The following is a 14,229-nucleotide window of genomic DNA, read 5'->3' as shown; positions in this document are numbered from 1 at the left end:
AGGCAGAGTCTTTCTCCGTAGGGTCAGCCGCGATCAGATCAGCAGGCCTCTTGACTCCAGGATACAACTGTCCTCTCGTTGTCGAGTCGCCCCAGATATAGGTCGTGAGCCCTTTGATGTCCGGACCCTTGCGCCCAGGAGGGCGGAGAGGCCGGGTAGGGCGCGGCCAGACGCCCAGCAGGAGAGGCGCCAGGCCCCAGAGAGCTGTGAGGCGGTCGCACCTAGGTGTGGAAGGACGGTTGGGGGTCCCATCGATACTGCCCTCTGCCGGGAGTGGAAAGGGCTCACGTGGTATCCCCCGGGCCAGGGGTGGGCGCCTCGATGTCGGGCCTCGCTGGGACCGAGGTCGGGTAGCGCAGGGTCACGGAGGTGGTCATGTGGAGTGACGTGTAATCCAAGATGGAGGGGCCCCGAGGTGCATGGGACCTCGTGCAGCTGAGCGAGGAGGAACAGGACCATGCCACGAGGCCGGCTCCAACACGCGTCCCCCCCAGCTGAAGGCAGGGAGAGTCACCCATCTTCTTGGGGGTTCTCCTCGCAGAGGCGGAAGAATCTGGACAGGCCGTCAGCATTGGCGTGGTCGTTGCCGGGCCGGTGCTCCACGGTGAAGTCCATCCCTTGCAACGAGATGGACCATCGCAACAGTTTGGGGTTCTCGCCCCGCATTTGCATGAGCCACCGCAAGGGCCGGTGGTCAGTCTGGACTCTGAAGTGGGTGCCGAAAAGGTAGGGCCGGAGCTTCTTGAGAGCCCATACCACAGCGAAGACCTCCCGCTCGATGGTGCTCCACCTCTGTTCGAGGCAGCAGTCGGCGGCTGATAAAGGCCACAGGTCGGTCGAGGCCCTCGGCGTCCATCTGGGAGAGGACCGCCCCGACCCCGTACTCGGATGCGTCGGTCTGCACCACAAATTCCTTGCTGTAGTCAGGGGCCTGTAGCACCGGGGCAGCACACATGGCCGCCTTGAGGGCTTCAAAGGCGGTCTGGCAGCGGGGCGTCCAGTGCACCACCTTGGGCTGTTTCTTGGAAGTGAGCTCCGTAAGGGGCCCCACAATGCTGCCATAATCCTTAATGAATCGCCGGTAGTAGCCTGTGAGGCCTAAGAAGGCCCGGACAGCGGTCTGTGTTGCGGGGGGCTCCCACGCCCGGATGGCATCGACCTTCAACTGGAGGGGCGCTACCTGACCACTCCCCACCTGGTGGCCCAGATAGGTCACAGATCCTTGACCGATCTGGCATTTGCTGGCCTTAATTGTGAGCCCGGCTTTTTGGAGAGCGGCCAGGACTTTGCCGAGGTGTCCCAAGTGTGCCTCCCAATGGTCGCTGAAGACCGCAATGTCGTCGAGGTAGGCCGCGCTGAAGGTCTCTAGCCCGGCCAGGACTTTGTTTACCAGTCTCTGAAAGGTTGCTGGGGCGTTCTTCATACCGAAGGGCATTACCCGAAAGTGGTAGTGCCCATCGGGGGTGGAAAAGGCGGATCGTTCCTGGGCGCCGGGAGTGAGCTTGATCTGCCAATACCCAGCGGTGAGATCAAAGGTGCTTAGGTAGCGGGCGGCCCCTAAGCGATCGATCAGCTCGTCTGCCCGGGGCAGGGGGTGGGCGTCGGTCTTGGTGACTGCGTTCAGGCCCCGGTAGTCTACACAAAATCGGAGTTCCGGAGAAGTACCGGGGGCGGCGGCCTTCGGCACCAAGACCACCGGGCTGGCCCACGGGCTGTCGGAGGGCTCAATGACTCCGAGGGCGAGCATCTTGGTGACCTCGGTCTGTATGCAGGCCCGGACCCGGTCGGGTACCCTGTAGGCGCGATGTCGCACAGGGGGGCTGTCCCCGGTGTCCACGTCGTGTACGCACCAGGGGGTCACCCCGGGCGTGAGAGAGAAGAGGGCAGCGAAGGGTTGTAGCAGCCTCCGGCAGTCATGGCACTGTTCTGGGGTCAGCGTGTCGGAGAGGTGGACTCCCTCTAAGGAACCGTCTTGGCTCGAGGGCCCCAGGAGGTCGGGCAGGGGCTCGGAGTCGCCTTCGCCCCCATCATCAGTAGCCAGCAACAGGCTTAGTTCAGTTCGGGCAAAGTGGGGCTTGAGCCGGTTGGCGTGTAGGACCCGGAGGGGGTTCCTCGGGGACTCCATGTCGACTAAGTAGGTGACGGGGCTCTTCCTCTCAACCACCTTGAAGGGCCCGGTCCATTTGTCCTGCAGGGCGTAGGGGTCCACGGGTGACATGACCCAGACTTGCTGGCCTGGCTCGAACTTGATGGTCGAGGCGTTTGAGTCATACCAACGCTTCATGTCTTCTTGGCTGGCTTCGAGGTTGGCTTCTGCCAGGGCCCGGAACTTCCGAGTCTGGTTCCGCAGGGTCAGGAGGTACCGGTAGACGTCGGGGGGGGGGGGGGGCATCTTGGACGTTCGTCTCCCAGCCCTCCTTGACCAGGCTGAGGGGCCCTCGGACGGGGTGCCCATACAACAGCTCGAAGGGGCTGAAGCCCAGGGATTTCTGCGGTACCTCTCGATAGGCGAACAGGAGGCAGGGCAGCAGGACATCCCACCTCCTCCGCAGGGGCTCTTCCAGACCTTGGATCATCCCTTTTAGGGTCCTGTTGAACCGCTCGACCAGTCCGTTCCCCTGGGGGTGGTAAGGGGTAGTGAATCTGTAGGTGACCCCACATTGTTGCCAGAGGGATTTCACGTACTTTGAAATAAAGTTCGTACCCCTGTCGCTCACCACTTCTCGGGGGAACCCCACCCTGGAGAAGATGCCCATCAGGGCCCGGCCCACCACTGGAGCTGTCACGGTGCGGAGTGGGATGGCCTCCGGCTATCGGGTGGCGTGGTCGACCAGTACCAGGATGAAGCGGTGTCCCAGGGAGGTTCGGGGGTCGAGGGGCACCACGATGTCGATCCCCACTCGCTCGAACGGGGTGTGGACGGCTGGAAAGGGTTGGAGGGGGGCTTTAACTCGACCCCCAGTCTTCCCGCTAGCCTGGCAGGTCTGGCAGGACCGGCAGTGGTGGTCCACGTCTCTCCGCATCCGGGGCCAATAGAAATGGGTCACTAGACGGCTGTAAGTCTTGTCCCTCCCGAGGTGTCCAGCGAGGGGCACGTCATGCGCCAGGGTCAGGAGGAACTCCCGGAACCGGAGGGGAACCACCAACATTCGGCCGGCTCCCAGCTCGGCGACCTTCTGCTCGCTGTATAGTAAGTCATTGTCCCAATAGACCCAGTGGGTTCCCGTGGGGTCCCCCGAGGCCTGGGCGGCCGCTTGCTGTCGGGCCCCCTCGAGGGACGGGCAGGCCTTCTGTTCCTGCTGGAATTGTTCGCGGGTGGGGCCCCCATCGTGGCGCCACTGAGCCAGCTTGGGGATCTCGCTGAGGGAGGCGGCCTCATCAAGAGACAGTCCGGATGGCCTGGCCTCATCGTCGGGTTCCTCCGTGCCGGAGGAGGGTGATAGTTCTGGGCCCGTAGGCTGGTCGGTGGCCGCGGCAGCGGCGGGTTGGGCGGTCATGGACCGGGTGGTGGCGCAGGCCCACTCAGGCAGCCCTAGCATCCCCAGATGTTCTCGGCGCTCCACCTGGGCCCAGGGGGAGCGCTCTAGGTCATTCCCCAGGAGGCAGTCCATGGGGGCGTCGTCGCGGACAGTCACTTTTAGGGTGCCGGACACTCCTCCCCACTCGAAGGGGATCCTGGCCATCCGGCACATACTTTCGGTGTTGTCCGCGGTCCGGACCGGGCATAGGACATGGGGCAGGATTTGTTTGGGGGTCACCAGGTGGCAGCAGTCACGCTAGCCCCAGTGTCTCGGAGGGCTTCGGCCCGTTGTCCGTTGATGGTGACCCACTGCTGGTACTTCTGGGTGTTGCTGGGGATGGCCGCTCGGGGCACCATTTCTCGGGAGCCCAGGCAGACGAGCGACATGGCAGCCGGTTCCCACTCGGGGGACCCGTCCTCGCGGTTTTCCTCCTCTTCTCCTCCTTCCCCCAGGGCAGCGGCGGCTATTTGTCGGGGAGGGGGCCCAGCGGTCCCGTTTCGTCGGTTCACAGGGCAGGCCGGGTCGCTCGCATAGTGGCCAGTCTGCTGGCATCCGAAGCAGGTTACGGTTGGTCGGGGTCCCGGTCGGGCGATGGGGGTCCCCCTTCGGCCCATGGTCGGGGACGTGGGGTTGGCGGCTTGGCCTCGTGGCGGGCTTCTGGGCGGTCCAGTCGGGAAGTCTCGGCTGCGGTGGGACCCCCCCCCCCCCCTCCGCCCCGCTGGCGAGGGGGTCCCGTGGTACTCCATTGGTAGTCCCCCACGGGGTTCCGGGGGACCCGGGTGTTGACCCATCGGTCTGCTTCCGCGGCGAGCTTCCGGGGCTCGGTCAACTTACTGTCCAGGAGGTGTTGCCTTAGTTCTACAAAGCAGTTGTTGGCGAGGTGCTCCCAGACAATGAGGTCGAACAGCTCATTGTACGAGGTGACCTTGCTTCCTTTTATCCACCCTTCAAAAGCCCGGCTGAAGAAGTCCACGTACTCGACCCAGGTGGTACCGGGGAGCTTCTTGCAGTCCCGGAAGCGCTGCCGGTACATCTCGGCGGATAGTCCGTAGCGGGTGAGTAGGGCTTCCTTCATGTGATCGTAGGAGGTCATTTCTGCGTCGGGGAGTTGCAGCAGGGTATCACGGCCCTCGCTGAGGAACCTCCCCCACAGGCCGGCACCCCAATCCTTCCGGGGTACCCGATGGGAGATCATGGCTACCTCGTAGGCTCGGAACCACTGCTGGATGTCGTCGTTCTTGTAGTACTCTTTGACGACATCCTTGGGGATATGAACTTTTGGCTCGGTCAAGGGCAGGGCGTCCCGGGCCCCGGGGGTGCTGGTCTCCCCCGTTTTGGATTTCAGTTCGAGTTCTTTGAGGCTCCTCTCGTGCGCGAGGGTCAGCCGTCTCTCTTCGAGCTCCCGATGCCGTTTCTTCTCCTCGATTTCCTCTTGCAGCCGTAGTTGTTCCAGGGCTATTTTCTTCTCCACTAGCTGGAGCTCGCCATCCAGCCGGAGTCGTGTGAGGTCCATTTCGTGTGCCCGGACCCTCTCCCGTTCTCGTATTTCTTCGTGGGATAGGCAGGCTTCGGGGATGCCTTGCCCCCCATCTGTCGGGGTTATGGTCGGTAGGTTTTCGTCCCGGGCCGAGGTCCCTTCGGTGCGGGGTGGAGTGGCCTCGGCTTCGGCCCAGGCTTTCAGGGCTTTCTGCATTTCTTCCTTGGTGCCCAATCCTGTGGTTGGGATCCCTTTGTCTTTGCAGAATTGTTTTAGTTCTTTGTGGGTGTATTCCTCCAGCTTTTCCAGCTGGAAGGTTGCGGCCACGGTTGCTTCTTGACCGTCCATGGTTAGGTAGTGGGTGCGTTACTTGCTTGTACGATTGAGTCTGGCTCAGATCCCGTCGCTGGCCACCAAATGTTGGAGGGAGGACCACCGGGGAGTCGGAGGGACTACTCCGGCACCTTCCTACCGCCAAGTTATAGCCGAGCGCCGCTGAGAAGCCTCCGAGGAGAGGTCCTTCTCCTATAATCGTACTAGTCCCAGTAACACCACCACACCGGACTCCGTATCAGTTGCTTATCTTGGTTCTTTATATAAAAGGAGTACGTTTCAATATTTACAATGGGATCGAGTGATCCGGTAAGAGTCTCAATGTTCTTGGAGGGATAGGGTAGCGGGGCAGTCTTGGTACCGGTCAGGTACGGGGAGGCTCTGCACCAGACCTTGGGTGCTGGCCTCAGAGCGGCTCGGACGTGGAGAGCCGCGACGGCGTCTGCAGGGCTCAGGTGGTAGTTCCGCTTGGATCGAGCCGCGACACAGTCAGCAGGGCTCCGGTAGTAGGTCCGCTTCGGTCGAGCCGCGACGAGGTCAGCTGGGCTCTGATGGTCTGTTGCAACAAGGTCGGGCCGCGATGGCGTCAGCAGGGCCCCAAGGGTTCGTGAAGGTCTTGTAAGCACGATGGAGCCGCGACGTCGTCAGCAGGGCTCAGCAGGTAGTTTCAGGCAGAGTCTTTCTCCGTAGGGTCAGCCGCGATCCGATCAGCAGGGCTCTTGACTCCAGGATACAACTGTCCTCTCGTTGTCGAGTCGCCCCAGATATAGGTCGTGAGCCCTTTGATGTCCGGACCCTTGCGCCCAGGAAGGCGGAGAGGCCGGGTAGGGCGCGGCCAGACGCCCAGCAGGAGAGGCGCCAGGCCCCAGAGAGCTGTGAGGCGGTCGCACCTAGGTGTGGAAGGACGGTTGGGGGTCCCATCGATACTGCCCTCCGCCGGGAGTGGAAAGGGCTCACGTGGTATCCCCCGGGCCAGGGGTGGGCGCCTCGATGTCGGGCCTCGCTGGGACCGAGGTCGGGTAGCGCAGGGTCACGGAGGTGGTCACGTGGAGTGACGTGTAATCCAAGATGGAGGGGCCCCGAGGTGCATGGGACCTCGTGCAGCTGAGCGAGGAGGAACAGGACCACGCCACGAGGCCGGCTCCAACATGGTCACACCTCCCTGTGACAGGAAACCTATTGTCAAGCCTTCCCCTGCTCGATCTTGGCACAGCAACAGGAGGGCAGACTCGTGTCTGTGGCTGGCAGCATCCATTTTGTGATGCCCAGGTCGAGAAAGCTGGTACCGGGTAGACCGGTGACCCACAGTAGTGGTTCTACAAGGGAGGAATCGTAACTGGTGCGGGAGTATGATTGACACCAAACACGACAAGTTTCTAATGCAAAAACAACAATTGATGGACAGAATGCAGAACAATGTCATACATTCACCCCAGTACAGAGATCTGGGCCTAAATCCATCGTTTTTTTGCTCACCATGCCATTCCAGTTTGAACCCAGCCATATGCAAATCAGTCTTGACCCTGTTCCCCATGGGAACAGTCCAGCCCGAACTGCCAAGCCAGGTCCTCCCTGGACTGGAAACAAGCATCCTAGGACCGGTTTCGGGCTTTCAGCCCTCGTCAGCCAGGATAGCTTGATTCCAGTGGCATGGAGAGCAAGGGACTCACGTCTGAGCATACCCTTCCCACTCGGGGTGACAAATGCAAAAACAACAATTGATGGACAGAATGCAGAACAATGTCATACATTCACCCCAGTACAGAGATCTGGGCCTAAATCCATCGTTTTTTTGCTCACCATGCCATTCCAGTTTGAACCCAGCCATATGCAAATCAGTCTTGACCCTGTGCCCCATGGGAACAGTCCAGCCCGAACTGCCAAGCCAGGTCCTCCCTGGACTGGAAACAAGCATCCTAGGACCGGTTTCGGGCTTTCAGCCCTCGTCAGCCAGGATAGCTTGATTCCAGTGGCATGGAGAGCAAGGGACTCACGTCTGAGCATACCCTTCCCACTCGGGGTGACAAATGCAAAAACAACAATTGATGGACAGAATGCAGAACAATGTCATACATTCACCCCAGTACAGAGATCTGGGCCTAAATCCATCGTTTTTTTGCTCACCATGCCATTCCAGTTCTAAGCAGCCGTTTTAAATTTAGCATTTACCGCGAGGTTATAATGCACTTAAATACATATGGTTGGCTGCATCAAAAACAACCCTGGAAAATAGGTTCCGGGCTGCAGAGGGGCTCTGCTCATGCATGGGCACCCTCTTACATAAAACCCAGCACCCTGCCTTCAGGATTGATTAGGCCTGCCAGAGGGGTGACTGATAGGTTTATAGGTGCAGTGATTTAGAATACATATAGTGAACCTATATCTAAGTAAGAGGTGCATGCACCAACTTACACAGGCTGCAGTAGCAGACCTGTGGTGTCAGTTTGAATGGTCTCTCAAGGGTGGCATAATACATGCTGCAGCCCCTGGGACACTTCTGAGGTACCTATGCCCTGGGTACATAGTACACCAGAATCCAATCTGGAGTGTACCTAAAGTACATGCAACCAATTTAGAGGAGAAAGCAGCTAGACTAGGGTCCTGGATAGCAGGATCCCAGTCAGACTAAGTCGAAAACAGTGATACATCAGCAAAAAGTGGGGGTAACCATAAGAAGCAGATCCTACTCTCCTACAGTATCTGTCACATACGCTCCAATACATGCTTACATACACAAGTGTCCTTCCTATCTTGATAGCACAGCAGTCCTGGCCCAAATCTCTACCATATTAAACTACAATGTGGGAATTGTCAAAGGTCTAGATATGAACATCTTTAATTGAAGTCAGAGTTATTCTGAAAGCATAAACTCCTTTACCACAGCAGTTCACTGAATCGTACAGAGTACATTGGCTGCATACTAAGAGCAGTACATGCAACCTGAAAACAAAGCATTAAATAGTAACAAGCATTGGCAAAGCCTATAGGCATGCCTTGAATTTTGAGTCCTCACTAAAACATTTAAAAAATCCACCTGTAGTGGGGGGAAAAAAAAAAAAAGGTGTGCGTGTACACAATGCATATATTATGCATATACAACATATAAAATGTAATGTGTGATGTTTCGGTCTCCTTTTGGGATGTAAAATAGCCCTTCATGCATTACAGAGCAGGCACTTGCTGTGAGGGGAATGATACACAAGCAAGTAGTAGCATGAAGTGAGTGCAAAATATTCCTTTGCGAGGATCCACAGATCACTATGAATATTTTAAAAACTCGATAACAATAGTCTGTTGTCAAGCCTGACCTAAAAATGGCTACTATCAAGACGCATTGTACAAAGTCTATACCTGAAATCTATTGCGTTCAGTCCTAGCAGCATCCCAGCGAGCATGTTGGCTTCTTCACCCAGGACAATTGCACCATCTTCATAAAACCTCCTGTTGAGAAGAAAGGAGATTTCAGCCCACGGAAACCACAGTGAATGTGCGTGCGATATTCTGCAGAGATTTAGATGCCAGGTAACTACTACATTGCGCTTAAAACGGTGTCCATGTAGAAATTGTTTTAGGAGCGAATTCACAGCATGCTCCCAACTACTTTATTCCGGTGCACAAGAGGGCTGAAAATAAGAACACAAGCCAACAGGTCTCGCTTTTGGAACCTTCTAAGTATTTAGTTATGCAGCACAATATCCTTGGTGCAACCACATCAACTGTTACGTGGCTAAACACTTATAAGGTCCCAAAGGCGAGACCTTTTTGGGGGGGGGGGGGGGTGTGTGTGGGTGTGTGTGTGTGTGGTTGGGGTTGTGGGTGTGTGTGGTTGTGGGCGTGTGGTTGTGGGCGTGTGGTTGTGGGCGTGTGGTTGTGGGCGTGTGGTTGTGGGCGTGTGGTTGTGGCGTGTGACAGTAATACTAAAAGCATCTCCAAATAAAGTAACACAAACATCGAGTTTGTGGAAAGAGAAAGCACGTTGTTAGTCAAACGGGCGCAGCAAAGCATTAACACAACAACAAAACAAACAAGATCACTTAGCAAAGACTGAGTGCTGATAATGGATACACACAGCCCATCATCTTAAGAGTTAGATTGCAGCCAATGTGCACTCAAACCTGCCCCTCCTTGTGAGTTGCACCCCATGTTTCATGAGTTGTAACTGCTGCACCCACGATAGCGCTTTGAGATCTAAAGCGCTACATAGGTCTAATCGATTAACCAGTCGCCAACATGCCGTGCTTTTAAAGAGAATGTGCCAAAAGTTTCCAGCTTCCTCATCATGTCCTCATGAAAGCACCAACGAAAGGACTCCCTGAATGGTGCAACGGACATGAAGCAGCCGCTGCGATCAGAAATAAACACTGTGAACGTTCTCCAGTTTCACAGTAACATTTTCTTAATGTTCTTTAAGTCACAAAAAAGTAATACTAAAAGCATCTCAAAATAAAGGAACACAAACATGGAGTTGGTGGAAAGAGAAAGCACATTGTAAGTCAAACGGGAGCAGCAGAGCATTAACACACCAACATGTTCTTTGATGTTTGATGTTCTTTGAACGTGAACATCAAAGGGGCACCGCGAAAGTGATCGGGGCGAAAGTGAAAGTGATTGCGGGCGCTTAATGAGCATGACTAGGTATGCCAGCCTCTGCTCCTAAGCGCGCGCCCACGCTCATGCACTGTAGCTCTAGGCTGACCATGGTAGCATTTTTTTGAGCCCTCACAAAAAGTCTCGCCAGACCAGCGCATGCACTGGGTCAGGCGAGACCTAATAACCAACAGATCTAGGAGGAACACTGAGCAGTCTTTTTTTTTTTTTTTTAAACACGAAAAAATTACTAACTCCATCCTCCAGAGTGGAATCGCTACCTGCGCCTTATTAGCTCTCCAGGGGGAAAAGCATACAAGCAGAATTGAGGAATGGTCTATATAACAACAAATCTCTTTATTACAGAGTTGCTAATTTTGTCAGATTGTATGTATTGTAATGTAAAAACAAAAACATCAAAGAAACGTGTGCCCTTTAATTTTTCTAAATTCCCAGATATTTACTGCTGATAGATTTTCAACTACCGGGCCAGTGTTTGTATCTCTTTTAATGATATAATCTGATGATTATGTTAAAGAAATATACAGCTATTTTCACACGTGGTTAATCGGATTACACCGAAGAGGTCGTATCCTGTAACACTTCGCACTAAATAATTTTGACATAAAGACAACACACCCCTTTTAACACATTTTTATTGATTTGTTTACATACATTTATGTATAAACATATTTAAAATTAATTTATTTACATTCTGTTACCACTTATAAAGGAAATGCTTTACTACCAATCGGTCAATGAGACCAAGCACAATGATGCAGTTTACCTAGACAGCTACATAGACAATTAGGTGAATTATTGGAGAGTGATAGAGGAGACACAATACACTTAATTATCAACATTCTGTTTTCTGTTGAATCTTTTAGTATGTGGGGAAGCATGGGCGTCGATTCATCAGTATGCCAGGAGTGGCTGAAGTGTCTTCATACATCCTTTGACCTTAATGACGGCACAGGAAGTGATGTAACATGACCTTATCTCTCATGATATCACATCAATTGCACTCACTGTATACTCACCTATACTTTATCACTCACTTTGATACATACACAGTACATGCTCACACACACACACGCTATCCGACTTAAAAAGCATTTTATTTCACTTACCCAAGATGCCGGTGGTGAAGGTGCAGTTACAGATCCTGCTGCACCACTTTTTATTACATTGATAGTAAATAATAAATGTAATCAAAATTAGCAGAAAGGGAGGCTCGAGCCGGATGCTGGTAAAGCGAGCCACTCCTGTGTTTTTGGCTCTGATTTTGCCACCCCTGAGGGAAGGGGGCGCAAGGGCAGTGCCAGGGCTCACAAGGGGCAATCCCATCCATCATAGATTTTCTCCTTTTTAGGTCTCGGCCTGACGTAGGCAGCATACGAGGCTTCTTGGAATCGATACGATTCCAGAAGCCTTGTCCCAGCTCCGCCTTAACTTTTGATTTGTGCGCGTTGTTTTGCGTCACAAATTATGCCAAAGGCAGTGCAATGATTGCACTGAAGGCATGTCACTCCCCTATTGTTGCCACCCTGTCTCCTTTTATCTACGCCGTGCGGGATTGGATCTTTTACCCGCGGCGTTACACTGGTGACTTTATTTACTGGGGAAGCACTATTTGTTTCCCCTTCTGGCTGTCTCTGAGACGCAGCTGCTTGTTGAACACAGCTCTCAGCGCAACTTCAATTGTATTTGATGAATGTGTAACTTTATTTGTGAGAGTAGTCGAGCACTGGCTACTTACAAAGCTTAGATTGGTTAGACGGTGAGACTCGGTTACTACTCACGGCGACTAAGTTTTAGACAGTTGAAGTAGCCACTCAACTTTAGCTGTGAAACTTCTACTATTGGCTACTGAGACTTCGCTTCACCGCTGTTCAGGAAAATAATTAATTTGAGTGAGGACGGTTCAGTGTTGCCTCTTTTAATACACCTTTATACTCCTATGCTGTCTCCCTGCCACGCGATGCCCCCTCTCGCAGCTGCTGGTGCCTGCAAAAGCAGAAGCTTCCCCCAGGAGCGTCCCTTTCATCTCGCCGCTGCTGGCGTCTGCAAACAGCCTCACTCCATCTGCAGGCATTCACCAGAAGCCCCTTCCCACCTGCCGCCACCCATCTGCACTCCCTCCCTCCCGAGACGCATACCTCAAGACGCAGCAAAACTGGGTTCAGAAACGCAAACTCTCAGGGGCTAGGTTCTCACCTTCTGATGAGAGCGATTGTAGCGGGGACGGAGCATTATTTTTACTTTTAGCGCGAGGCACGCGCGCTAATTGCAACGTGGACAAAATTGCCTGTCTTCTCCCTTAAAGCTCCTTAAAAAGGTCTGACATTAGTCTTGCAACGTAATGTTGCCATTGGTAAAGCTATTTAGCATTTTTGAGGATATTTTGTACGCAGGTTGTCTAAGTTTACGATATTTTGCTTTTTTGATTCTTATGAACTGGGGGATAGCGTTTTTTCCAGGCTGTAAAGCATGGGGTGATTTTTGGCTTGTGTCTTCCAGCACACAATAAATTGGTGTTGAGATCGCCTCTGCATGGGATGAAGTGCTATGTCTATTCCCAAAATGTTATGAAGGCTGCCTCTACTTCAACGGTTCATGACTCACAAGAAAAAAAAAGCAAAAATCAACAAACTAAAATGACGGCAGCACCATAAAATTAGGCTGCTACAAATCCCAGCATGCCCCTTTACCTTCCACTTATCCCTAACCCAATCAACAGAATTCCAAGTCAAACACTCAGACCGGAGCCAAATACTCGCTCTCAACTACTCGCTCTCTACTACACTTACTCGCTCTCTACTACACTCACACCCTCTCTCTACTACTCACACCCTCTCTCTACTACTCACACCCTCTCTCTACTACTCACACCCTCTCTCTACTACTCACACCCTCTCTCTACTACTCACACCCTCTCTCTACTACTCACACCCTCTCTCTACTACTCACACCCTCTCTCTACTACTCACACCCTCTCTCTACTACTCACACCCTCTCTCTACTACTCACAACCTCTCTCTACTACTCACAACCTCTCTCTACTACTCACAACCTCTCTCTACTACTCACAACCTCTCTACTACTCACAACCTCTCTACTACTCACAACCTCTCTACTACTCACAACCTCTCTACTACTCACAACCTCTCTACTACTCACAACCTCTCTACTACTCACAACCTCTCTACTACTCACAACCTCTCTACTACTCACCTCTCTACTACTCACAACCTCTCTACTACTCACAACCTCTCTACTACTCACAACCTCTCTACACGCACACATATGCATATATATACATATATATGCATTTATATATATGTGTATATATATATTCACTTAAAAAACCATAGGTTTCACACATGTTATAGTTAGCTGGACATTTCCCTCGTAAAAAACCAATGAAATTCCCCAGTTATAGTTAGTGCAGGCAACTATATCTCACGCGACCGCAATCCTCTGCTGATGACGTCAGATATTATATCACTGTATTTAGACACTTATTTACCCATGTCTTCTTCCATTAATCTTTAGCTATACATATATTTCAAATATTTATTTTTCAGAAAGACACATATGTCATCAGTGATGTAATATCTGACGTCATCAGCAGAGGATTGCGGTCGCGTGAGTTATAGTTGCCTGCACTAACTATAACGGGGGAATTTCATTGGTTTTTTACGAGGGAAATGTCCAGCTAACTAGAACATGTGTGAAACCTAGTTTTTTAAGTGAATTTGCAAGGTTTTTTAAATGCCAATTCCTAACTATAACGTGTGTGAAACCTATGGTTTAAGTGAATTTGTACGGTTTTTTAAATGCTAAGTTATGTATTAATATTTTTTTTTTCAGGTTCTTCACCGTGCGCGCACCGTGCGCTTCACGCACCGTGCGCGCTCTGTGGGCGCTCGGTGCGCTTCACGCACCGAGCACCCACGACGCTTTGTCCGTGCCATGCACGCACGGTGCGCGCACCCCGCGCTTTTTTGAGAAAAAAAATAATGTTTTTTTCACCCTTGGGGGTCCTTCAGTGACCCCCTGACAAAGGCTAGGGGGTCAGGAACTGTCCACCCTGCCCCCTTTTCACGTTCTCCACCTTTGTTTTTCACTGCCTCAGACTGCGAGAGACAAAATGGCGGCCGACACTTCCTGATTTCGACCGATTTGAATGTTTACTGACATCTAACAACCAATCAGAATTGCGCTCGCGCACGGTGCGCGCCTATAGATATATATGTACTTTTAACTGCAATTTTCTCAGGAACTAATGAACAGATTGACTCCAGATAT

The 14,229-nt window shown here is 52.9% G+C and overlaps 1 protein-coding gene across 3 annotated transcripts in view; it reads right to left on the bottom strand.

Moving 5' to 3' along the window:
• The window catches only part of RUNDC3B (RUN domain containing 3B), an 876,147-nt gene that overhangs the window by 405,534 nt on the left and 456,384 nt on the right, over positions 1-14,229 (bottom strand). For all 3 annotated transcript variants that reach the window (XM_085631311.1, XM_085631313.1, XM_085631312.1), the window contains exon 5: positions 8,683-8,772. In XM_085631311.1, coding sequence (XP_085487437.1) covers positions 8,683-8,772 — 90 coding nt within the window. The remainder of the gene's footprint in view (positions 1-8,682; positions 8,773-14,229) is intronic.

Source organism: Triturus cristatus, chromosome 10, assembly GCF_964204655.1.
Source record: "Triturus cristatus chromosome 10, aTriCri1.1, whole genome shotgun sequence".
In the NCBI taxonomy this organism is placed as follows: domain Eukaryota; kingdom Metazoa; phylum Chordata; class Amphibia; order Caudata; family Salamandridae; genus Triturus; species Triturus cristatus.
Note: the sequence above shows the minus strand (reverse complement) of the source record. Positions and strands in the feature narration are given on the sequence as shown.